At 46.2% G+C, this 25,998-nt stretch overlaps 2 protein-coding genes across 23 annotated transcripts in view; one reads left to right on the top strand and one right to left on the bottom strand.

The window, feature by feature from the left end:
* YAP1 (Yes1 associated transcriptional regulator) overlaps positions 1-11,542 on the bottom strand; it is a 105,670-nt gene extending 94,128 nt beyond the window's left edge. For all 12 annotated transcript variants that reach the window (XM_077893221.1, XM_077893225.1, XM_077893223.1 and 9 more), the window contains exons 1-2: positions 11,210-11,542; positions 8,229-8,479 (exon numbers count right to left, since the gene is read on the bottom strand). In XM_077893221.1, the coding sequence (XP_077749347.1) occupies positions 8,229-8,479; positions 11,210-11,527 (569 nt within the window). In that variant the 5' untranslated portion in view covers positions 11,528-11,542. The remainder of the gene's footprint in view (positions 1-8,228; positions 8,480-11,209) is intronic.
* LOC144311141 (uncharacterized) overlaps positions 10,910-25,998 on the top strand; it is a 32,595-nt gene continuing 17,506 nt past the window's right edge. For 3 of the 11 annotated variants that reach the window (XR_013376695.1, XR_013376693.1, XM_077893238.1), the window contains exons 1-2: positions 10,946-11,338; positions 24,524-24,605. The gene's annotated coding sequence lies outside the window, so the exon portion shown is untranslated. Of the gene's footprint in view, positions 11,339-12,360; positions 18,274-20,255; positions 21,140-24,523; positions 24,606-25,998 lie in introns of those variants that run through there. The other 8 variants (XR_013376692.1, XM_077893241.1, XM_077893240.1 and 5 more) reach the window with 8 other exon arrangements.

Below are 25,998 nucleotides of genomic sequence, written 5' to 3'. Positions count from 1 at the left end.
TGAGCTCAGAAAAAGAGTACCTGGAAATTAAGAATGATGAAGAGCTTTTGGGGAAAAAAAAAATTAAGAGCTTAAATTAAAAGAATCTTCCAAAAGGCATAACAAAAAAGATAAGTGAAGAAAAAGAGAAGATAAAGTTATTCTGCTGAGCAGGAATTCCAGAAGAAAACAGAACAGACTGGAAGAAATTATCCAAGAACAAATAGAAGAAATCTTTCGCAGACCAAAGGACAAGATGGGTAACTATACCACAGACTTGTTATGGGCACCTCACTTTCCAAGCCACAAAATCTTTACGATGAAGTAACAAAAAGGTCAGACACCAAGGCATTTTGTGAAATTTAAGGACCCCTCCCCCAAAGATAAAGATAAAGAAATACTAAAATGCCCAAAGAAGGCAAAATGGGTTTAAGTGTTCAATGAGAAAACTGGAAGCTAAAATAAAATGGAGCACTGCCTTCCAAACTCCACAGGCAAATAACCTTAGCCTTGAATTCTATAACCTACCTGCTCATCAAATGTCAATAGACAAAAATATTTTCAGACACAGAGGATTTCAATGCAGTTACCTACTACACACCCCTTCTCTCAGTAAATTCCTGAAGGATGAGCCATCTCCTTCAGGAATTGAGCAAGTGAGCAAACCAAGAAAAATAGTCAAGAGAGTTCCCAACAGAGAAGAGTGATGCAACGACATGCCAGGACAAGAACGAGAACAAGAACAAGGGGGGTCCCAGCAGGACAGCGCTAAAGCAACTAGTCTAATTCAGAGCACGACCACAAAGGATTCAGGGTGGTTTCCAAGGGGGCAAAACACCAACAGAAATACCAATGGAAAAAAAAAAAAACTAATAAAAAACAAGACAATTAACAATTCCTAGAAAATACCAAAGCTGTTCGGAAAGTCATATACATTACACAGCTCAGTTTCAGGCAAGCCTGGAAGAGCCTCAACACTGGAAAAGTACTCAACAAAACAATTATAGAAATTATGCTGCAAGGATTAAGGAAAAAAGGATTTTACAAGGTGCAGAAAATTTAAGAAACAGCAGTGCAGCAGTTTATCAATAAGGAGTTAAGTACGTGGGGAGGGAGGGACGCCTGGGTGGCTCAGCGGTTGAGCATCTGCCTTTGGCTCAGGTCTTGATCCCAGGGTCCTGGGATTGAGTCCCATATCGGGCTCCTTGTGGGGAGCCCACTTCTCCCTCTGCCCACGTCTCTGCCTCTCTTTCTCTCTCATGAACAAATAAATAAAATCTTAAAAAAAAAAATATGTGGGGAGGGAGGTCTCAAAGGAGTTCCACGTGTTTGCCTCTGGAGAATGCAAGCCCGAGATGAAGGAAAGTGGGCCCAAAGTGCCTTGTTTCTTTACGAATCTCACAGAACTAAGGAACTTTCTAACTCTATGTAAGTTATTCCTCTTAAAATTAAGTATCAGAATACATATATATGTGAGGCTATGAAAACAAGAATCATTAAACCCTCTTTAGCAGAATCTATGTGCTCCTGCCTCCACTCTCTCCCTTTCTCAATTTTCCAATTCTAATGAACAGGTTACTTAAAATCCTTACTAAAAATCCACAAAATCTAGGGAATCTGGGGGGGCTCAGTCAGTTGGGCATCTGCCTGCAGCTCAGGTCATGATCCCGGGGTCTTGGGATTGAGTCCCTAGTGGGGCTCTCTGTTCACGGGGTGCCTACTTCTCCCTCTGTCTCTTCCCCTGCTTATGCACGCATGCGTGGGCTGAGTCAAATAAATAAATAAAATCTTTTTTAAAAATCTCACAAAATTCACAAAATCTGATACAAGGAGAAGGAAGAAGAGAGAGCAAAGTTTTATGAATGTAAAAAAAAAAAAAAAACCTACATTCACCCCATGTTACAGGCACATCAAGGTATGTGGGAAGAATTTCAAACAACTTTCTGGTCCACATTCAATTTTGTGAAAGTACATAGTAGCACTCTGAGTAAAGCCATCATTACTCTAAACCCCAAACCAAATAGTCTACACCAAAAAAGCACATCTCGCTAAATGTACTTCTTGGTCAAATAAATACCTTACCTTAAAAACAAACAAAAACCCTCCTCATATTAAGTTAAGTAAGCAATTGCCAGAGGAAGAAAAGAGCTTTTAACAAAATGTACCCTCCCACTCCCAAATAGGACCCCGCTGAAGAATCTGGTAAGTCTAGTGACTAGCCCTACCCGTGAAGAAGAGAGCAAAGTAACCGCCCTAACCACAGATAAAGTTCTGAAAATACCTGCTGGAAGGAAACAGCAGTATTTTAATAGATCCCCTTATTTGCCTTATTCTGTTCATTTTCCATATTGTTCAGAGAAACAACATCTTATCAATTGATATATTAAAGGTTTTGATTCTTTGGGTGCTAAGAGCCAAATGAGGATACAACTGACCACTTTTTCTTGTCTAAAATATTAAAAGGAAAGAAGAAAAAAAGGACCATTGTGATTTAGATTAAACTTCCGTTTGTTTTTAAATTTATTTTTTAAAAATTATTTTATTTATTTATTTATTCATGAGAGACACAGAGAGAGAGAGGCAGAGACACAGGCAGAAGGAGAAGCAGGCTCCATGCAGGGAGCCTGACGTGGGACTTGATCCCGGGACTCCAGGATCAGGCCCTGGGCCAAAGACAGACACTAAACCGCTGGGCCATCCAGGGATCCCCTTCTGTTTGCTTTTAGAAGATGTCAAGCAGTTTGCAAACAGAAGTGCTTCCCTCATAGCAGAACGTGTCCCCAGGAAACTTGGTGCTGTAGCACCTGAGCAGCCAGAACCATGAAACAGTTCTTCATACAAACAGCAATGTCCCTTTTGTGGCCTGCAGTTCTGATAGGTCCTCTCTGTAAGAACTGCATCACTCAGTCACTACAGCTAGAGAACTACCAGCTCCTGAAGACCTCCCCTAACCAATGCTACTCAATTCTTATTAGACTTTCAGGTCACAATTAATAGCTAAATTATGCTATTACTGCAGGGGGCAAATTAAGTATGAATGATCTTAAATCTTAACAACTAATCTTTAAAATGACTTCACTTTGATTTGCCCTGAGCCTAAACTTCAGCACGTATTTTGACAACTAGAATGTTTGGCTGAGAGTGTGCCTCTCCCTCAAATCCTTAAGGTAAAAGGCAACTCAGATTCACGCTAGCAATACTATTTTTGCATGCTAATTTACATGATTTTTCTATCAAGTAAAACTCATTACATTACTAATGAGGACTGATTTCAGGATTTCAAAAACATGTTTTCCTAAGTTTCAACTATTCAAAGGCTACCTAGCTTTTTTCTTAATAGCACAAGGCTTTTAGGGAAGAATATTTTTTGAATGTTATTTTTTTACAGAAAATGAGCCTACCGCCTTGCAGCCAATTCAGAGTTTGCTATATTTCACAGCTAGTCTGTTAACTATCTTCGTTCACACTAAAATTGCTTGTTATTCTCCTCAAGAAATAAGTTAATCTCTATGTTCCATTTACTCTTGTCACATCCGCTACCTCCAAAGGGTTTTTCTTCTGCCCCTGTACTAACAATGCCTCCAGTTTTTCTGCCTAAATCACGTAGCTCTGTGGCCATTTCTCCTCAGACCACCCACCCAGTGCACAGAGGCAAGCACTTGGGGGGGAGGGCGATGAACCCTCATCTTCCCTCTCCACCTGGCCTCTCTACTGCAAGACAAACAGGCACACACCAGCCTGCCCTTCAGACAAGTAAACATTTTCTGAGTGCAATTTGAACATTTTTTTTTTACAGCTTAATCAACATTTAATGGCAATATTACAAGCTTTTCATTTTCAATGAGAAATCATTTGGGTTATAGTTGTCCTGTCAAGAAATCAGAAAACAGACAGCCTTACTCTTTATGAAGCTGTTCCTTCTTCAAAACATCTAATCTCTATGATGGTAACATATGCTGTGTTTTTAGTATTTTACTGGGCAAATGTTTGGGAGAAGCATACATCAAATCACAGTAAGAAATGATTTAATGATCTTTAATCAACATTTTGAGGTAGTATTAATTAAGGCAGAACACTCACTTCTGAAATAAAATAGAAAAAGAAAAGCAAACCAGTCACAGTGATCAGTAACATCTGCAAGGCAAGTTCATCTAATGTTGAAATACCAGCTAAGTTATGCTGCGCAATGTTGAAAATCTCTGGAAAAATACCTTTTTAAACTGTGGACCAAGAAACTCAATTTAACTTTTAATCAAATCACAGCCACAAGAAACCTTCACTCTTCAAGAACTAAAAGCACTGTGGCCAAGTATTCAGAAAATGACAACAGAAATGAAACAGAATCATCTTTAAAAATTAGAAAAACATTTATTACAACAATGCAAATTTACAAACTTTTAAGATCAATGAATCATATTTCTTAAACAAAATAGTAATTCTATATGGTACATGATATACAAAAAGTTCTTTGTAACTATTACCATTACCAGTTACAAGGTACCAGATTCAATAAAATAAAACCTGAGAAGTAAAAACACTCCCTGTAACCAGAAATATTATAGAATACTAATTCAGGAAGTTGTTCAGCAGCTTATAAAGAAATAGGAAGTTGCTGACCACCTACTTGAAGAACTATTTCCTGCAGGAAAACTATAAGACGGCTGAAGAAGGCAATAATTCTCATAGTAATCAGCGAAGAATTCCTTTAAAATAAAAGCTCAACACACAATGTTGAAGAAATTGGTTTTAAAATAGTAAACTCACTAGCACAAATATTACAAACAACATACGGACTGTGCTTTTCTCAATAACTCTACAATCACACCAGAGCTCAAGTATGTGTTGGTGATAAATGTAGCTACTGCGGTACTTTCATCTTAGCACCTGCCAGGCTAAGGAAACGTCTTTACTCCAGATCTCACTGAACTACAGAGGGCTCCAGAAATAGCAGTGATTACCTGCCTATAATCCGTCAGTAGTTATACTGCACTGAAACCAGAAGATGGGCCAACTGACTCCAAAAAGTCATTCATCTGTAGTCACAAGGCAACAATTAGTTTCCAAAATCAATATTTCTAAGTTTTCAATCAAATGACATCACCTTACATGTTTGGACCATTCAGTCAGACTTCTTCATGCCAAGTATAAACCTCAATATACTACATACTTTATAACTTAAAAGTTACTTCCAATAATTATCTAAAGAGATGTATATAAAAATAATTTTAAAAAATTAAAAGATGGGGATCCCTGGGTGGCTCAGTGGTTTGGCGCCTGCCTTCGGCCCAGGGCATGATCCTGGGGTCCAGGGATCGAGTCCCGCATCCGGCTCCCTGCATGGAGCCTGCTTCTCCCTCTGCCTGTGTCTCTGCCTCTCTCTCTCTCTCTCTCTGTGTCTCATGAATAAATGAATACAATCTTAAAAAAAAATAAAAAATTAATTAAAAATACAAAGATGTATATAGTAAGATACAGTTTTTCACTGTTGAAATGAGTGCAAAATAAGAACCTAGTTTAAGAGGATCCCTGGGTGGCTCAGTGGTTTAGCGCCTCCCTTTGGCCCAGGGTGATCCTGGAGTCCCGGGATGGAGTCCCGCATCAGGCACCCTGCATGGAGCCTGCTTCTCTCTCCGCCTGTGTCTCTGCATCTCTGTCTCTGTCTCTGTCTCTCTCCCCACCCCCCCAATGAATAAATAAGTATTAAAAAAAAAGAACTAAAAGCTTTGCATATACATCAGAAAATTAAAAAAAAAAAAAAAAAGAACCTAGTTTAAATCTGCATTCTACATCTTGATGGCAACTTCCTCTTCAGACACAAGAATGCAAATATTGGTCCCAAACACAGCCTGACTTGAAAACAGCACAACCAGGGTAAAAATGAATTTGGACAATAGCAACTTGGCTCCAAAAGAAGGTTTATTTACCATCATCTCTGACCCACAGTCAGGACAGTGATCATAAGCCATTTATCTGTGCAACACACAAAAGTTGTTTATGGCAATTTATACAACCCATAACATCAGGAAAGTAGCTAACAACTACACTGGAACTTTTTGTAACTTCTCCAAATTATACATTGTTCATAAAGCTGATAGAGAATAAAAAATTTTATAAGCCCACAGTACCCATCTTCCACAAGCCAATGCTTCCACAAGCAATGTCTAGAATTCCTGACAAGCACTGACTAATCCATGATTTTGCCTCTCAGGAAAAATCCTTGCATTTCTGAAAGGTTTGATATGAGAAAATTATTTTATTTCTCTAGGAGTCCATCAAAAATCTTGAAGAACAATCATTCTGTTTTGTTTTTGGTTTTTTAAATTTTTTTTTGTTTTTCATTTGTTAAGAACCATGTTTTCTCTCCTTTTTCTCTTGCAGGTGAGCTTCTCTGCACTCCCTATAACCGCTGTTCACATGGCCACGTAATATCCCCTATCATTCCCTACAAACCCATTCAACTGGTATATTCAGGGTGGTGTGGTGTAGACATGCAGACCCTTCGTTAACCCACCTTTAACAATACCATAAAGAAACATTTCTTCTTAAAGGAAAAAACACTGGAAACTTTTTAAAATAGACATACAAAATGTTTATTTCAGGTCAAAATAACAAGATCATTCAAAATAATGAAAACATAGGTGGGAGTCCCCTGGAGCAACTATTATAGATACAGAAGACCAAGGGCACAAACTCGGCCCTGCAACCTAGTACATTTAGCTCCAGCATCGACAAAGAGAGGAGGTGAGCAGGCCATTGAGCATTTAAAATCTGCCCAGGTCAGCATGTGACCCAGCAGGAAGAGGTTCAGGAAAGGACAGCCTTTCTTTTTCCTCCCAAGGACCCAGTCTGTCTCTGTTCCTTCCCCTCAGGATGCATCCCTCCCGTGCAGCAGCTAGCTCCCTCACCAACTCTAGATGTTTGCTTGCAACAGAGGATCCCACTCACACAGATGAGTCTGCCAGACTCCTGCATACTTCCCAGCTCAGGCTCTTTATTGTTCTGCTTGAAACCTGACCCTATGAAATGGACAGCAGGACACCAGAAAAATCTTACAGGAGAGGGGGCAAAACACATAGAAACTTTTCAAAACCAAACTTTTTTCTCCGCTCTGCTCCTAACCGAGCCTGTCTGAAAACCCTACCCTACATCACAAACAAGCTACCCTGGAAGACAAATGATAAAAAATACCCACACAAAACAACAGTATTAATAATTGTATTATCTAATCGAATAAGTAAATGTTACATTTGCCTTGGGAGTAGATTGTCAAGACAGATCTCAAAAAACTTGGACTGTTTTTCACTTTGTTAATCTGATTAAACAACAAGAAATAAGCAACTTCTTAAAAACATCACCTTCAGTCTATAATAATTACTTAAAAAAAAAGTTTTGCATATACTTAAATCCAAAGAAGCAAGATAAAAATACTTAGGTCTTACCTACAAATTCAAACTGAGAAGTAATAAAATACTATTTTGACCTTTATGAAAATTTACCATTTTGTTAAAGACAAAAAAGGCTCATAAAAATAAATAACACAATGGCCTTGTTTCTGTTTTCCCAGAGGACAATTCTGTTTTGAGGACCTGGAACCTTGAACAAAGTCTGCTACAGAGCAATAGTATAAACGTGAAAACTTGTACTTCTCTTTATATTTTGGGAAGGAAAATAACCAATCATGCCAAGCTGTAGCTAACAGGTTTGTCATCTGACAATCCCAGATACTGTAAAATCTGACTCCCAAAAGAAGGTCTACTTATTTTGTCATTCTTCTCTACAAATAAAACATTCATTTAAAAAGATGTAAGTTGCACCATACCTGTTTCCTAAGACTATGCCTGCCTTTAATTCCCACAAGTTGAAAATTTTCATAGTATTCTTTTCAGCTGTAAACTAAGCTAATTAATAGACTCGGAACAAAGTCAAAATGAGAATACCCAAATTGCCACAAAAGATTATTAAAGGACTCTGAACCAAGAATCAATCAAGCTTTCAAAATATTACCCAGGCTGAAAAAGATAATTAGGTCATATTAAACTGAAAAAAAAAAAACAAAAAACAAAAAAACAACAAAAAAAAAGTTCTGCTTGCGTACATACGCATATATTATGTGTATATATGTAACATAATCTTGACATAAACATGAAACATAAAAAGCAAATGACATTTTATATCCTGATACCACCTTACTGTGCTTTCCAAAATTTGTTTTCTTTAGAAAACGACCTCTCACTGTGACCGTCACTTACTTCAAGAAGTATCTCTGACCAGAGGAGGTCTTGGCCATCTCCCAGCCGGCAGGCAGAGGTACATCGTCAGGTATCTCAAAGGAGGACTGGCGGAGGTGCTGAGCACTGGGTGCAGCTGCGGGGCCGGAGCTGACTCCAGTGGGTGTCAGGGTCCCCGGGGACACGGCTCCCAGCTGCAGGGAAGCTGGAGAGGAATGAGCTCGAACATGCTGTGGGGTCAGGGCTCCCGCAGTGCCTGCATCAGTGCTGGCCTATTAGGGATATTCAAACAAAAATTTCTTAAGTTATTTTTCAAGAGGGTCCCTTTAAATTTCTTTGACAGGGTTTCATTGAAACCAAGTATCTAAGTACCAAAGGCAAAATTTAAAATCTGACAGAGGAATACAGGTTTATAGATGTGTGTTTTTAAATGGTTTATGTGTTTTTAAGTTTCACAAACATTTGTAACTTTATAGATCAGCAGTCCATCTAAGTTACTTTCTATCTGGTACACATCAGGTGCACTTTCCATATATTTTAGAGGGAAACAGTAGAAAATGAATGGAACATGGAACATTCTTACAGTACACTGGATTTTAAAACCTAATTTTTTTTAAATTTCTTTTATTTATTTATTCATGAGAGACACAGAGAGAGGCAGAGACACAGGCAGAGGGAGAAGCAGGTTTCATGCAGGGAGCCCGATGTGGGACTTGATCCCGGGTCTCCAGGATCACACCCTGAGCCAAAGGCAGACACTCAACCATTGAGCCAACCACGCATCCCTAAACCTGATTTCTGAAAGACCAAGGCAATGTGGATGTTCTTCTGAGTTCTAAAATGTCCTGGGTATCACACAACTCCAGGAACAGTGATACCCAAGGAATAAAGTAACTGTGCGTTCTCTTTTTTCAACGAGGTCTTTAGTACATAACGTCTCTTTTCCCACCAAGCCCCAAACACATGATAACTGCCATTTTTTCTCACCATGGACAAATGCCATCAATAAAGCCATCACAGAGTACACAACTCTTAATGTGTGACAGATTCAAATCAAATGTTCTTAAAAGACACCTAATGAAAACCCAAGTATGCATTCCTCCACAGATGATAAAAAATCTGCACAGTTCAACAAGAATATTCCAACAAGAATATTCACACACATTTACAACTGTAACGAAAGAAAAAAGTCTGCATCCAGACCCCAAAGGTCTCAGTGCCAGTCCAGAGTGGCTAACAAAGCAATCTGTTTTGTTATCTGTAAGATAAACAAACTCATATCTAATAGTTTGTAGACAAGAGCCTATATGCCCCACATCCGTCCTAGCCATAATCCAGCAGCTATTTAAGTTTCTCATTGGAATTAGGGTCTGATTGCTAAAATAAGAATTTCCTAGGTTGATATGGGGAAGGAGAGAATGGCTGATGCCATCAGCGGAAGCATGTGTGCCTGAAAGTCAGCCACACTGCTGAGTTTCCAATCAGAATAAATTTGAATTAGGAAATCAGCAGGAATAAAGTCAAACTTACAAATGCACAACCCTGAGTCAAGAAACTTATCAGAAACGAAGCCACAGACTATGAATAGAGCGTAAATCCATAAACTACTGGACGCAACTTCTCAAGGCTAGTTACTAGAAGAATTTTTTTTTTTTGTGACTTTACAGAGGCGGTTGTTTCTTGGCTTATAGATGCCACAAAATGAGATACACACTCTCCTACGTGTGCTGTGGTTTCCAAGCACAGCAAGTGACGAGCGGCCTAGCTGCTCCGTGTCAGGTGCATCGAGGGTCACTGACCCCAACCGACTGCGGGAGGCCCAGGGCTCCCCTGCCCTCATGGCCCCCCTCAGGAGGTGCCCCCCCCCTCCTTCGGCAGGTTCTCCCACATAGACTGCGGGACTCCCCCTGCCCCCTCCCTCAGGTGTCCCCTGCCCCCCCACGCACCCCTCCTCCCCCTGCAGGCCCGGGGACTCCCCCCACCCTGGTCCCCGCAGCAGGGGGCACACGACAGGAGGGAACGGTAAGGGGGCGATCGCCGCTCCCGCTGGAGTTGCGGCCTGACTGGACTGACCGCACCGCCGTGTCTGGAAAACCGATGAACTTTCGGGCAAAGTTCCTGCGCTCGGGTTCAGCGCAAAGCAAGTTCCTTCCAAAGACGGCACGCAGCGGGCGGCGGGCTCGGAGCACAGCGACCGCCGCGGACGGCGACCCCGGGGCGGGAACGCGCGGTCCTCGGGGCCACCCCCGGCCACTGCTCTGTTCCGGCCCGAGCTCCCAGCCCACCAGGGCCCGCTGCCCGCGCCGGACGCCCTCCCCGCGGCACCCCTGCAGGGGCCCCCAGGCCCCCCTCCCCCTCCCCCTCCCCCGGGCCCGGCCGCCCGACGCGGACCCCGACGCGGACCCCGCAGCGCCTTCCAGGAAAGCCTGGACGCCGCCCGCGGGAGGCGGCTGCGAGCCCCGGGGAGCCGGGCGGGGACCGGAGCGGAGACGGCGCGGCGGCCCCCCCCCCGCCCTCGTCCGCGCGGTACCGCAGCGAACGACCCCGACCCCGGAGACGCCCCGACACCCCGCGGCCGCCTCGGCCCCACGCGGCCGCCGGCCGCCCCACCCCCACCCCGCCCCTCCCCGCCCCTCCCCTCCCCTCCCCGCGGCGGCGCCGGGCCGAGGTGCGGGGCGCGGACGCGCGCACATTGTGCGAGCCCACGGCGGCCGCCCCCGCCCCCGCCCGCGCTCCCCTCCCCCACCCCCACCCCCACCCCCACCCCCACCTCCCGCCGTCGTCCCGGGGCCCCAGGAAGAAAGAAAGAAGAAAGAAGCTGGGCCAGTGCGCCCCCCAGGCCGCGGCCGCGCCGCCAACTCTGAGGGAAAACAATCTGGGCCCGGGACTCGGGGCGGCGCCGCCCTCCCCCCGCTCGCCCTCCCCCGCCCCCTCCCCCGCCCCCTCCCCCGCCGCGGCCTCCCCGGCCCCGGCCCCCGGCCCCGGCCCCCCGACGGCGGTACCTGGCGGGAGTGTGCCTTGGGCTCCGGCGGCTTGAAGAAGGAGTCGGGCAGCTTCCGCAGCCGCATGGGCACCGTCTGCGGCACGTTGGCCGTCTTGGGGTTCATGACGGCGTTGAAGAGCGCCTCCAGGTCAGTCTCCGAGTCCCCCCGGACGTGCACGATCTGGTGGCCGGCGGGGGGGGCCTGCGGCGCCGCCTGCGACCCCGGAGGCGCGGGGGGCCCGGGAGCGGACGGCGGGGCCTGGCCCGGGGGAGGCGGCGCGGACGGCGGGCCCTGGGCCTGAGGCGGGGCGGCGGGCGGCGGGGGCCCGGGGTCCATGGCGCCGGGCTGCGGGGCTCGGGGCTGCGGGGCTCGGGGGCTCGGCCGCCTGGGGGGTGCGAGCGAGCGCGAGGGAGCCTGCGAGTGAGTGAGGGTGCGAGAGCCGCCCCCGCCCGCCCGCCCGCCCCGCGGCCCCCGGCGGCTCCGCGGCCCCTGCGCTCCCCGACGGTCGCGGGGCGGCGGGGCGGCCGCTCCCTCCCCCGCTGCCCGGCTTCCTCCGGGACTTCCTTCCTTCCTCCCTTTCTCTCCGGCGGCGGCGGCGGCGGCGGCGGCGGCGGCGGCGGCGGCGCCCGACTGAGACGCAAACTCGCCGCCGACGCCAAAACTAAAGTTGAGAGAAGCGCCCGCCCGAGCCGCGCGCCGGCCCCGCCCCCTCGCGGCCCTTCCTGCCTCCGCGCGCCCGCCCGCCCCGGCTGCGCTCCCCCGCGGGCCGCCGCATTCCTGCGCTCTCCACGCCCGCCCCGCCCCGCCCCGCCCCGCCCCCCGCCGCACGTGACCCGGCCGCCGGCGCGCGCAGCCACCGTGGGGGGGTCCAGGTGCGGTGTGGGGGCGGCCGGGGACCGCGCGGTACCCCCTGCGTCCCGGCGCGGGAGGGGAAGGGGACCTCGAGCTCTGCCCTCGCCGCCCCGGGACTCCCTACGAGGAAAACTGGCGGCTTGCAAAACTCTTTAACTTTGGTTTGGTTTGGTTTGGTTTTGTTTTGCCCTGGAGTTCGTCACAGTCCGAGCTCCTCCGCTGCTGGAAGGAATCCCTGCTGAACGCGGAGACCCTGCCTCCTGCCTCCCCTCCCCCCCCCCCCCCCCCCCCCGCGTGGCTCTGCTCCCCGACCCGTGCTTAGGAGCCCAAATCACGCGGGAGCTACGCAATAAGGTTTTTATTTTTTAAGGTTTTATTTGAAAGAGAGTGCGAGCGCGAGCGAGCTTGGGGCAAAGGGTCAGAGGGAGAAGCAGGGAGCCCCACGCATGGTTCCACCCCAGGACCCCCCACCACAGGTGCTCCTGGAAATTTGCTCTTAAATGCGTGCATTCCGATATTTTCTAAAAAGTAGCTTTCTTGATGTGTGGTTCCGGAGCCATGTGGCTGGTCCGTCTATACGGTGCCGAAAGTTCAGTCAACCTCCCTGTTGTGCAAAGTTGCTCAGACTGTGAAGCCTGCAGCTTAGCCCATGCTCCAGAAATCCAGCTTTTTAAAGAATTTGCCTGCAATGCAAGGAAAGCAGATGTATAAGGGTTGAGCAAGAAGAAGTCTGAGCAAGACGATAATCTGTTCCTCCAGCCAGGACTGGCCCAGGAGGGTTTGGAGCAGGGGTCTGGGCCGATGTGCAGGGCAGGGCAGGGCCTGCAGGACAGGCTGCCGGCTCTCCAGTGCTAAGGCAGGACTGGAACCCGCTGCCCTGCACCCCACTGTCCTCCAGAAGGCTCTGTGGGTCCCTGAGGCCCTGACTGCCACCTGGGCTTCTCTGCAGCCCGTGCCCCAAATGTCCCGGCCATGTAGCCACAAACTTGTCTGGAACTACAGAAATGTGAGTTCAGGTCCCAGCTCCACCATTTACTGGTTGTGAGACGTCGGGCATGTTACCGGTTTGCTGTTCTTTAATTTCTTTCGTGTTGAGGTTGGGGTAATAACACCTGCTTTATGTGTTGAGGCCTTCTGTGAGCCGGTGGGCACTCAGCCCAGCTGTGGGCTCACAGTGAGTTCTGCATACATGTCTGTGACCGCCACATGTTGTGACACAGCCTCTCCTTTGCAGAAACCCCCTGGGGGACCCTCCTGGCAGTCCCTTCCTCTCTTGTCCAATTGTCCATCCACACAAAGCCGCCAGGCCAAAAGTGTGCATTAAAAATGTCAACTGGGGAAAAAAAAAAAAAAAAAAAACCTTTTTAAGAACCAAAGTGCTGGAAAGCCCAGGACTTGAGTGGAATCTTACTGCGAGGAACGAGGAATGCTGTCATTCCAGGGCTGAGGATACAGCAGACCTTGCTTTGTTCAGTATTGTTACACCTGTTATTCAATGCAGAATAAAATTAGTTTTCTGAGTGGACTGGAAGACTGGATGATTCCATGTCCTACAAGCATGTCTGTAGCAGCACCCAAGATTTTGTAATTTACTGTTTCTTACCTATACAATTTCGGCCACAGGTTAGTAAAGGATAGAACATGTACTCAACACTTTGTCGCCTCTCTCCCCATCCCTGCTTCTGGAGCAGTGGCCGCTTTAAGACCCCTTGAGACACAAGTCTTCTCCTTACAAACACCCTTATTTCAGTCTCTCTCTGGACGGTGTTCTCAGCGCCACTGTCACAACGACATGCACTCCGCTATGGTGGGGCCTCCTCTCACCTGAGCCACCAGCTACCTGTGTCCATCCTCATCACATCCAGTCTCTGCTGGGCTACTCTCCTAGTGGCCATTTGGCTCCCTGGTTTCCTTACTCACACCTCACCAGGCATTCATCTCTCACTTTTCCACCAGCCAATCACTCCCTTTGTTTCTACTTCTTTCTAGTTCGGCTTAGAATTCATAACTCCGGGTGCCCAGGTGGTGCACTCGGTTGAGCAACTGACTCTTGGTTTCAGCTTAGGTCCTGATCTCAGGGTTGCAATGTCCAGCCCCACCTGCTCCACGCTCAGCAGGGAGTCTGCATGGGATTCTCTCTCTCTCTCTCTCTCTCTCTCTCTCTCTCTCTCCCTGCTCATGTGCACTTATGCTCTCTCTTAGATAAATAAAATCTTTTAAAAAAAAATCATAACTCACTGCTTCAACCTGTCATCATCCTCTCTGCCTTCAATACCATGCCTTGTGTATTTCCTCCAACTGCATCTGTAAAACTGGATGAATTGGGTTGTCTGTCTTTTCCATTCCAATACCTAAGGCTTACAGGGGACCAGGCCCCACATTCATTAAAAGTTTCAATCGAAGATTTGACGTTTTGTGCAAGTGAGGTTATACCATCATCCCAGAGGTGTACCTTCACGATTGCAAGGAGGCATTCTTTGTACAGCTCTAAACTTTGTCCTATTACCCAGCGACACTATCTGCGTTAGTGCAGTAGGAATCAATATTTAAGGTAAGCTCCGTAATCATCTGGTATACCTGTGGGTACAGTTATATTGGACTGTAATCACTGCGTTAAAAGTATTTGCTAAATGTAAACATTGGAAACGTACCCTGTTTTTGTCACTCTCTCTTGGTATTCACCATGCCTAGATAGACTAACAGCTTAGAAAGAGGAAGTGTCCAACCCTTTCCCTGCCCCTGGAACTAGGCTACACCCATGTTCCTAGGGAGGACAGGGAATCTTGCCCGTGGGAGGATCGGTGCCACTCCATATTTATGGTCTCTGATCATGTTTCCTTGTATCCGCAGTCAGCGTCTCTCTTTTTTGTTTAAAGATTTTATGTTTAAGTAACCTCTACACCCAATGCGGGGCTTAGACTCATGACCCCAGGACCAAGAGCCCCACGTTCTACCCACTAAGCCACACAGTAGGCTTCTCGTTCCTGTGAGCCAGCCAGCTGTTGCAGGTGCTAACACTGTCCTCATGTGGATTCACTGTCCCCTACTCCAGAAGGTCACATCTTCTGACATAGGAATGCCACCGTGCACAAAAGGCCTGAACATCTTGCTCGGAACCCACAGAGACAGGTGGCCACCTCACAAGCACGTCCCTCCCCAGGCTCATGGTTTGGAAGAGCAGCCCACAGGCCAGTTCTTTACTTCTTCCCCTTTCGATCCTTTGCCCTTTGACACCCCCACCTCCTTCACTCCGGCCATGCACTTATCCCATCTGTCCACAGCCACGTCCTTGAATCCAGCACCTGGAAAGTGGCATTGTGGTCCTCCTGTGGCCTGGCTGCGCTTCCACCTCACTTCCCCTCGCCATTTGCCGAGCTTCAGGATAATGTTCCACTTCTGTTGTCCACTCTGACGTTGCAGTGAGCTCAGCAGCATGTCCATGTGGTCACTGTGCAGTGCCCTCATGGGTCACACAGACCACTAGTGGGGCACATGGGCCTGAGGCCTGCAGTCATTGCTTCCATCCCTGGCCCTGTCTCACCACTCACCCACCCCACTCCACCTGCCAGCACCCTGGACCACTTGTGGTTCCCTTCTTGCCCTTTGGCCACCCAGGACATTCCTCCTGCTGCCTGGATCCCCTTCTTCCTGCTTTTCCCTGCTCTCCCTTGGCTCTCTGCTTCTTGCTGGCCTCTACCTTCCCGGCAGAGAGGCTGGCTTCTCTGGGTACTCCCACAGTCTGCATGCTGCCTCCATCACGGCACTGACCATGGCTGGTCCTCATGTGTCTATGTGCCCAGCCTCTCTGGGGGCCTCTGCACCAGCATCTCCTACCTCTGCACCTCCAGCCAGCAACGCTTAACCATAGGTGCTCAGCAAACACAGGAAAGAGGGAGCTGATAGACACACGGAGGGATCCCCGAGCCCCAGAGTAGAGCTGTGGCTTCAAGTCTCAAGCAACTAACGTGCCATCGTGATCTCTTTTCTGAACACTGTCCACCGGCCGTATAGATGTCTCTCCATCCTCTGCCTTCACAACATGCAGTGAATGCTAATGAACGGCCTGGATTTTCAGATGTTCTTGGTGAAATCAAAGTAACAGTTAACAATATGCCAGTCACTGTGCTCAGTGCTTTATGTGGGGTTTCTCATTTAATCCTTATAATACCCCTTTCAGTTAAAAATTAAATAAAAAACCTCTCGTAGATGAAGAAACATGCAGAGAGAAGTTAAATAACTTGCCCAAAGTTGTACTGCTCGTCAGGGGATCTGCGACTGAATCTACATTTCTGATTCCAGAGCTCCCACTCTCCACCGGAAATATTGTGTTTAATTTCAGGCAGTTCAGAAGGGTTCTTGACAAATGTGTGCTCGCAGACTGATAAAGGGCTGTGGGAACCCTGTCATTACAGAAAAGTTGGCCAATCGGTGGTTAAGGGCGATACGGTCTCAATGTTGAACGTTAACCTGAGCTGCTCAGTGAGGCACCTGCCTTCAGCTCAGGTCATGACCTTGGGGTCCTGGGATCCAACCCCACGTCAGGGTCTGCACTCAGTGGGGCATCAGCTTGCCCCTTTGCTTCCCCCCACCCCATTTGTGTGTGCTGTCTCAGATAAATAAAATCTAAAAAACAATGTTAAGGACAAAGCTGGGTTGATCACTGGGAAGTCAGATTGAAAATGTGAAGACACAGATTCTCTCATTCCAAAGGAGGAGTTGTTAAGGAAAAACAACCCTGTGTGCTCAGAGCTTGGGCTTCTCTTCTATCTCTGGGTCTCACTGCCGGTTCTGCCGGTGCTGCCACTATACCTGGCATGGAGCAGATGCAGCTCCAAGGACACGGTTGTGCCCATCTTGCAGAGCCAGTGACATGCCAGGCCGGGCAGGAATTGGCATATTAATGCCTATTTCACAGGATGCTAATGAGGAGTACACAAAATAACAAGTATGAATGAGTTTTTATTATGGCATCAAGAGGATTAAGAATCCCAGGATTAGGGGCACCTGGCAGGCTCAGGCATGGAGCAGGTGACTTCTTATGTCAGGGTCCTGAGTTCGAGTCCCACACCAGGCATGTGGAGCCTATGTAAGAAAAGTCATTTAAATCAGATTTCTTTTATTCTACAACCTAGCTGAATTTATCCACATGGGAGAAATTAAAGTTAGTCCTGAGAGTTGGGCATGAAGAATTTTGGAGTCCAAAGCCCTCCAAGCTCAGGGCAGACCCCGGAGGGATATGTCCCAGACACCCTGGAGAGCCTTTCCAGAGCCTGCATTGTCCACATCCCAGCTTGAGTGGAGGAGCTACCGGAGCTCATCATTTACTACGCTTTACTAAGTTATGCTAAAAATGGAAAGATGACTTCTAACAATACTAAGTATATTATACTCCCTATCGATGGTTCTCAAGGTGTGGTCCTCAAACCAGCAGCATCAGCATCACTGAAAGTTTGTTAAGACATGTAAATCCTCAAGCCATAAACCAGACCTACTGAGACTCTGGAGGGGGGCCCAGCAATTGGTTTTAACAAGCCCTCTAATGAAACCTAACAAGGTTCTCATTCATATTAATGTTCGAGGACCACTATATTATACTCTACATTCTGTTTTTATTCTATAAGTAATAAGTATGCTTTGCAAATATGCAAGTAAATGTCTTCATCATTTTAGAGATAAGTATCCCCTTCATCTTATTATTTTTTCTATAAATATCAATATCTAGCATATAATATGCATTTGATAATTGGAAAAAATCATGTTGTAAAGGATCTCAAAAAAGTGATGTCTTGAATCTTACCTGAAAGCTGATAATTAATCCTATCTTATTTTTTTAGTCCTATCTTAAAAGATCCATTAAGTGATGATTCCAATTTGCTTATAGTTTTAACATTCCATGACTATTGTTTCGACTATGCATATTTTCAGCATGATAGGTGCACAAGAAATGTTTTAAAAACTATTAAAAACTAAATTTCTTTTGAGAATTTGATATGCAAACTCTCTGAAAGTGCCTCCATATCTAAGTCACCATCAACATGGAGTTTCTAGTATTTTGGTAAATGGAGAACATCTGGACACCATCTCTAATAGCTGTTTGTACACTTGAATACAATTTGTGAGTCTTCCCTCTGTCTTTTTTTAAAACAATCCCAGTTCCTCAACCTTTACTCGGTGTCTTGTCTCTCTCATCAACTTGTTCACCATCAGACAGGCTCCTGTGTCCTCTCCAGGTAATGTCACAATATGGTAAATGTGCTACACTGTCCAAAACATCATCTATACATCATCAACATATTTGAAGATCATTATTTACATACTTATTTTGTATCACTTACATATTTACATATTTATGTACTTTAGGTGTAAAAGTGTAAACATTTGTTTTTTTAAGATTTTATTTATTTATTCATGAGAGACACACAGAGAGAGGCAGAGACATAGGCAGAGAAAGAAGCAGGCTCCACACAGGGAGCCCAATGTGAGACTAGATCCCAGGACCCTGGGATCACAACCTGAGCTGAAGGCAGACACTCCACCACTGAGCCACCCAGGCATCCCTAAAAGTGTAAAATTTAACATTATTTTTTTTAAAGATTTTATCTATTCATGAGAGACACACACACAGAGAGGCAGAGACACAGGCAGAGGGAGAAGCAGGCTCCATGCAAGGAGCCTGATGTGGGACTCGATCCGGGTCTTCAGGATCACACCCTGGGCTGCAGGCAGCGCTAAACCGCTGCGCCACCGGGGCTGCCCTTAACATTCTTTAAAAATATTTTGTTTTTGGAAGTCAAAGTCTGAACTCTTAAAATGTGTGCACGAATTTGTTGTGTTGAACTGGAGTAGCAGCATTTTGAACTAAAAGCCAGAGATGGCTTAGCCCAACCAGGTCTCCTCTTCTACACAAGAATCTGATGTCATGAGAGACCTGCACCGTCCCATATGGAGGCCCCAACCACTTACCACTTATTCCCTGGAACACACAGTTCCTCAAGCACACTAGCCATGCTTCCAGCACTCATAGGTGCACATGTGGCAAGTAGCTTTGGGCCGACATGGCACACATCTGGAACATTCCCCGTATTGCAGAAAGTTCTGTTGGGCAGCACTGGGCCAAAGCATATAGCTCTTCAGGGACAGAGCTAGACTTTCCATTTCCTGGTCCAGACATATCCCACCATACTACTATCTTTTTTAAAAAATACAATAGATGATTTATCCTACCTACGACATTTATTAGGTTCCTGTACAAAGCATAGTGCTAGGCATGGATCTTGACCCCAAGGTTTTAAAGACAATTACTTCAGGTGAGGCTGCTGCCCGTCTAGAACATGGCAGGTGTTTAGTTACATCTTTCTGGCTTTGGCTGTTGATTGCATATGCGTGTGTAACTTTGCAGAAATATCTCCAGTCCTTTGACTTCCCGGAGACGTCAGACGCCACTCAGCATACACCTCAATTCCCGCAGCTAGTTCCAGGCTGTTCTCCCAGGCCCCAGCCTGCCTTTCTTGCTCCCATCCATCGTTTGGAATCTACACCCTTTCCCTTAGGTGCTCTCCCACTCGAAACTCTAGCGTATCGCATGCTAACAATAACCATGATAATATCAACGACTTAGATTTATGTTGTTTTCACTTGCACGTATATTACCCTTTTTCTTTCTTTCTTTTTTAAGTAAGCTCTTTGCCCAACATGTGCTTGAACTCACAACATGAGATCAAGAGTTGCACGCCTACAGACTGAGCCAGCCAGGTGCCCCCACTTATCCCATTCCTTTCTTTTTTCTTTTCTTTTCTTTTCTTTCTTTCTTTCTTTCTTTCTTTCTTTCTTTCTTTCTTTCTTTCTTTCTTTCTTTCTTTCTTTCTTTTTCTTTCTTTTTTCTTTCTTTTTCTTTCATAATACATTTATTTATTTATTTATTTATTTATTTATTTATTTATTTATTTTTTAAAGATTTTATTTATTCACAAGAGGCACAGAGACAGGCGCAGGCCCCATGCAGGAAGCCCGACGTGGAACTCGATCCCGGGACTCCAGTATCATAACCTGGACTGAAGGCAGCGCTAAACCGCTGAGCCACCCAGGCTGCCCTATTTATTTTAAAGTAAACTCCACACTCAACATGAGGCTTGAACTCATGACCCCAGATTGAGTCGTTGTCTGTATGACTGAGCCCCTTACCATTTCATTTAATTCTCATCTTTCTTTCCAGATTTCAAGACCTTCAATCAACTGTTGTCCTTTTATTTCATAATAAACATTTTGAGGAGATTTGTTCTGGAAGTTCTAAAACCTGGAACCTGAGAATCATCCTTGACTTCTCTAATCTGCATTTGCGGCCTTCAACTCAATCGATTAAGTAATGTTGGTTCCGGGTCCTAAAACCCACCTGGAATACATGCACTTCCCTCTGCAGACTACTCACCCACACTTCTCGTAACCAAGCATTACAGAGTGTGATAACCAAAATTAATTTTCCCACAGCCCTGGAAGTCAGAAGTCCAACCTCAAGGTGTCAGCAACATTGGCTTCTCCTGAGGTTTCCCTCAGCGTGGAGATGGCAGCTCTCTGGTTCTGTCTGGGTCTCTGTCCTACTCTTATCAGGACATCGGTCAGACTGGATAAAGGTCCACCAATAGGACCTCATCTTCCTGTAATTACCTCTTTAAGGCCTCATCTCCTAATGCAGTCACATTTTGAGGTACTTCAACATATGAGTTCTGGGGAGGACACAATTCAGCCCATCGTGCTGCATCTTCACAGAAGCCATCTATGCCCAAATTGCCCTCCTGTCTCACTAGATGGGGATAGTTTCTTCATCTTCTCACTCCACCTACTATAAGGTAGCCACAATGCTTTTTCCATCTTTTAAAGCCTTTGAAGGACACCTGGGTGGCTCATCGGTTGAGCATCTGCCTTTGGCTCAGGGTGTGATCCCAGAGTCCCGGGATCGAGTTCCACATTGGGCTTCCTGCATGAGGCCTGCTTCTCCTCCCTCTGCCTGTGTCTCTGCCTCTCTCTCTCTCTCTTTCATAAACAAATAAAATCTTAAAAAAATGAAATAAAGCCTTTGAGTGGTTCCCTGTTGCACGACCATTATGGTCTGAACTCATTTCATTGACTTATAAGATGTGTGTGAGCCATTTCCCCAACTTCAACTCCTGCCGTTCCTTCGTGCCTCCCTTGCGCCATTGTGACGTCTGGCAGCTCCTGGAACACACGAAACTCATCTCCCATCTCAGGCCCTGTGCACATGCTGTTTTCCTGAAAACCTTCATATGCTTACGTCTCAGTTCAAATGTTACCGCCTCAGAGGCGTCTTCTCAGACTAAGCACTCTTTTTTCAAAAAAATTTATTTATTTTTTAAGTGAGCTCTATGCCCACATGGGGCTCAAACATGTGATCCCAAAATCAAGAGTCCCATGCTCCACCGACTGAGCCAGCCAGGTACCCCTCAGACTAAGCACTTTTTGATTTATTTCCTAGAAAAATCGTAATTTATAATTACTTTATGTATTTTATATTTTTATCAGTAGACTATATGTTTTTCAGAAACAGTGGTTTTGCATTTTGTTCACAGTGTCCCCAGGACTCAAACTATGCCTAGCATCCAGCAGACATTGGCTGTTTGGTCTAGTCTCTGGCCGCTCCCTAGAGCACCATGGACCCATTTGTCCCCCAGCAGCGCCATTACAGTAGAAACCACTCTGCCCCCTGGGCGGTACTGCTCATCCCGGGCCTCGTTCCCTAACTGGAGGTCTGTACCCCTCCATCCGACACCTGTTCCACCCGTCCCCCCACCACCACTCCGTTCTGGAAACCACCAATTTCTTCTCTGCATTTATGAACCCGCTTCTGGTTTTTTGTTTGTTTGTTAGATTCCACAATAAGTGATATTGTATGTTACATCTTTCTCTGACTTATTTCACTGAACACAATACCCTCTAGTTCCCTTTAGTAGTTGCAGGACTGTCATTTATTATTTTTTTTAAAGATTTTATTTTTAAATACTCTCTTCATGGGGCTGGAACTCATAACTCTAAGGTCATTTAACCTGACCGTCATTTCTTTTAAAATGTTCAATTCCCTTTCATTATCAACCAGCCTCTCCTGGTTCCCTTGGAGCTTCACTGGTGTGTTTAACCTTATAGGTGTGAGGTACATTGAGGCAGAATAACTGTTTCATTGTACAATATGTTTTGGGAAGACATATTGGATCAAGAATTTAGTTGAATAAAAGTTTATATTGTCATAGCTGGTTTCCCTTGACCATTTCTCTCACACACCTTTCTAGTGACAAAAAAGGTAAGAAAAATAATTCAGATTCCTAGTGCTGGCTAAGGCCAAGTGACATATTTTTACTCTAAAAAAATGCACCCAAAGCAAACCACCTTAATTAAACCCAGTTTGGCCTGCCTATCTCCGTGACCTTTAAACTTTGTGCCAGGTCAGGACACTGAGGGTGTCAGATACAGTGGCTGCTGGTCTGCCAGTTGGACACCGCTAACTGGCCTCACTGTGGCCTTTTGTGCCAATTAATGCAGATTTTACTGGAAGACCCCGTGTGTCCCTGTTATTCTTTGTTCTATTGTTTGTATCTTCTCTGACAGCAGGGCACTGGTTCCCAGCTGTGGGGTTCCCCACAATCATCAGTATACATGGTTGAGGAAATACACAAAATAATGTTCTACCTCATACAAAAAGTGAGAGCAATGAAAATAATACCATTCAAGTTCATCAGACTGAAAAACATGAAAATCTGTGGATGTGTCAGGTCTCTGACTAAACTTCAGGTTTCTGGAGAGTAATTGGTTGTTTCTTTTCACATCTCACTGCACCTGGCACTGCTGCGGGCGCTAGAGCGCAGACTCTCCAATGTGCAAATGTCATCTGATTTGCTGCCTAGCACAGAGCAGGCAATCCACAAACACTGGTGGAGCATGGACAATCCTTGCTGGTCCGCTGGCCAAGGAGAAGCCTGCAGCCCATGTCAGAGCCATCATAGATTCTAAGAGCTGTAACCACCACAGTGGGTTGACATGGGGTTGGAACAGGAAGCATGGGCAGGACAAGGGAGTTCCCCTCCCCAACCACAGCTTCCTACCACAGCTCCCACTTCCCAGTCCTTGTACCTCAAATACTCAACATGTCATAATTCACCCCATTGCTGACTTTTCGGGGCCATATTTGATTTTTTCTGGTGCGCATTCCATTGTCGTATCCTTTGTGATGCCCGGAAAGGTTTCCCTTGCTTGTCATGCAGATGGGCCGATTCTATGCTTTGACAAGTACAATGATCTTCTACTCGATCTCTAGACTTTGGACTTTCTTCACCCCAATTCATCACTGCCAGGCTAATCTTCTTAGAACACCACTTTGATGATGCCCTGCCGCAAAGTCTTCCATGATGGCTACGCATCACCTACTAAAAAGATTTACATTTCTCACCTTTGTGGTCACAGCCCTGTGAGCAGGTCCATCAATCTGTCTCCTCTGCATTAGTGCCCAGGACTCCTGGACAGAACTCCTCAGCTCCCACCAGCCAGTGCAGTCATGTACCCTGGAGCCACCTGGTCATTCATCCCTCCTGGGACCCCAGTGTCCCAAGTTTTCTGGTCTTCAGACTGAGGCCCCTTAGAATTGTCCAGATTATACTCCTGCCACCTTCTTCCCTTAAGTAATTTTCAGAATTTCTGAAGAATGCTCTCAAGTCCCAGAAAATGATTCTGTTGTCACCAGTCCCCACTGTCAGTTTCTCACTCCAGAGAAACCCCATCCCTTTGCTGGTCGCAGGTAGCAGCGGGCAGTTCTAGCACCAGCTGCCGGAGTTGCTGCCATCCGGGACAGTTCTGGCCTAATAGCATGGCTGCGTCCAGAGTAGAACAGTGTACAGCAGGACCACAGGCTGGCTGTGGCTGACCCTCATGTGAGGATGCTCCCCACCCTCCTTATCCACCTCCCCCGCCCCTCTGCACACCTGCAGTCACGCTTCGAGGGCCACCTTCTCTCCTTCAATCAACAGATACTGAGGGTCAGGCACTGCACTACACAGGGGAGATGTGGGGGTGAGGCACAGAGATACGGGTCGTCTTCCTGATAGACATCACATGATTACAGGTAGACCAGTGAGCAATAATTCTAAGTGTGAAATAAGTTCTTGGGAGTACAAGCATAGGTTAGGTTCTCTATATTCTCTGGGGCCCAGAGCAGGCAAGCCTGTGCTCCCAACTCTTGTACTCTATCCAGTCAAATTAGCAATAGTAGAACCTATAAAAAAAGCAATTCTGAGCTTGAGGAAGACCGGTTTTTACATTATTATGCACAGTTGAGCTCCTGGTTTTTTCATATTTCCTTGGTGAAGAATGAAAAGAGCCCAAACCCACACATACTGGCACTATTCCAAGCCAAATAATGTGTATTAATGTATGTAATTTTCACAATAACCCATGACGAACCCTATCATTTCCCCTATTTTACAGATGAGGCCAAGTCGCGCACAGAGAAGTTGTTAACTAGTTCAGTCACACAGCAAGTCCGGTGCAGGTGGCAGTAAGAATCCAGGTGATCTGGATGCAGGCCCAAATTCTTTATTGCTGGGCTGTTCTACCCTCAATGCCAAGAATTTGCATGATCACAGAAGGGTCGTTAAAATGATCATCCCAAAGCAATGGAGCCATCTTTCCTCAAAGGTGTTTTGTTCCTCCACCTCTAAAGCAGAGAAAGGATGCTGGCCACCCATCAGGATGGGTTCCCCACCTTGACCTCTGGGCTTTGACCCCAGGGCCTGGCTCTTGCCCCCTCCCACCCCTCGCTTCCCACTGCCCATGCCCACACCCAGTGGTCCAGCTCTCCTCCCCGGGTGCTAACACCCCACCCACTGTTCTGTGGAAGCCAGGCCAAGATGAGCCTAGTTCACAGCCATCTCTTCCACCTGCACACTCGAACAGATCCCCTTCACCAGGCTTAGACGGAGTGTGGGCTTTCCCAAAGGAAGCAGCACAGTGCCATGCACAGAGCTAATACATTAAAAAGGTTGATTGACCAACTAATTAGGAGAGGGTCCTCAGGTTGTAAAGTCTATGTGGTATGCAGCATGACAGGTGTGACATTTTAGTTCTTAATTTTATGTTTCCTATGGATATTAGGAACATAACTGGGAAATTCTCATTCAATAGGCATTTAATGTGCACACACTGTATTAGAAGTGAAACAAACTGTCCTGAGCTCTCTATCCCAGTTGCCAGGTGCTTTCCAGATAAATCCACAGGTACAAATTGCAGATTCTCATCCCTACTCTTACAACACAGAAACATGTATTCCAAATTTGCCTCCCCTCAAAGTCTTGACATTTCTTGCACGCTCCTTATCATCTTTGGGACACATGTCAGTCATGCCTCCCTCCCTCCCTTCCTTCCTCTTCCCCCAGTGAGGGACTCGAACCCACAACCCTGAGATCAAGAGTCTCACACTCTAGGGACTGAGCCAGCCAGAGGCCCCTATTTTTTCCATTAAAATATTTTAAGTCACATATCCATTCTGTGAATACAATGAGGAAATAGGAGAATGTAAGACCCCTGCTCTTGAATCATCTGCCAACTGTATATCGTCATGGCAGTGCTCTCTCTTCACATGTGGGAGGTTGTAGTTTATTATGTGATGAGTTTACAATTACTTTCAGAACATTACTTAAAAAAAAATATTTTATTTATTTAATTCATGAGAAACACAGAGAGAAAGGCAGAGACACAGGCAGAGGGAGAAGTAGGCTCCATGCAGGGAGCCCAATGTGGGACTCCAACCCGGGAACCCAGGATCACACCCTGGACCAAAGGGAGGCACTCAACTACTGAGCCACCCAGGTGCCCTGAGAACATTACTTAAAAAAAAAAAAAAAAAAAAAAAAAAAGGATGTTATTTATTTGGCAGAGAGAGAGAGAGCAAGCACAAGAAGGCA

Source organism: Canis aureus, chromosome 3 (genome assembly GCF_053574225.1).
Source record: "Canis aureus isolate CA01 chromosome 3, VMU_Caureus_v.1.0, whole genome shotgun sequence".
NCBI lineage: Eukaryota > Metazoa > Chordata > Mammalia > Carnivora > Canidae > Canis > Canis aureus.
The sequence above is the reverse complement of the archived record's forward strand: the minus strand, read 5'-3'. Positions and strand labels throughout refer to the sequence as shown.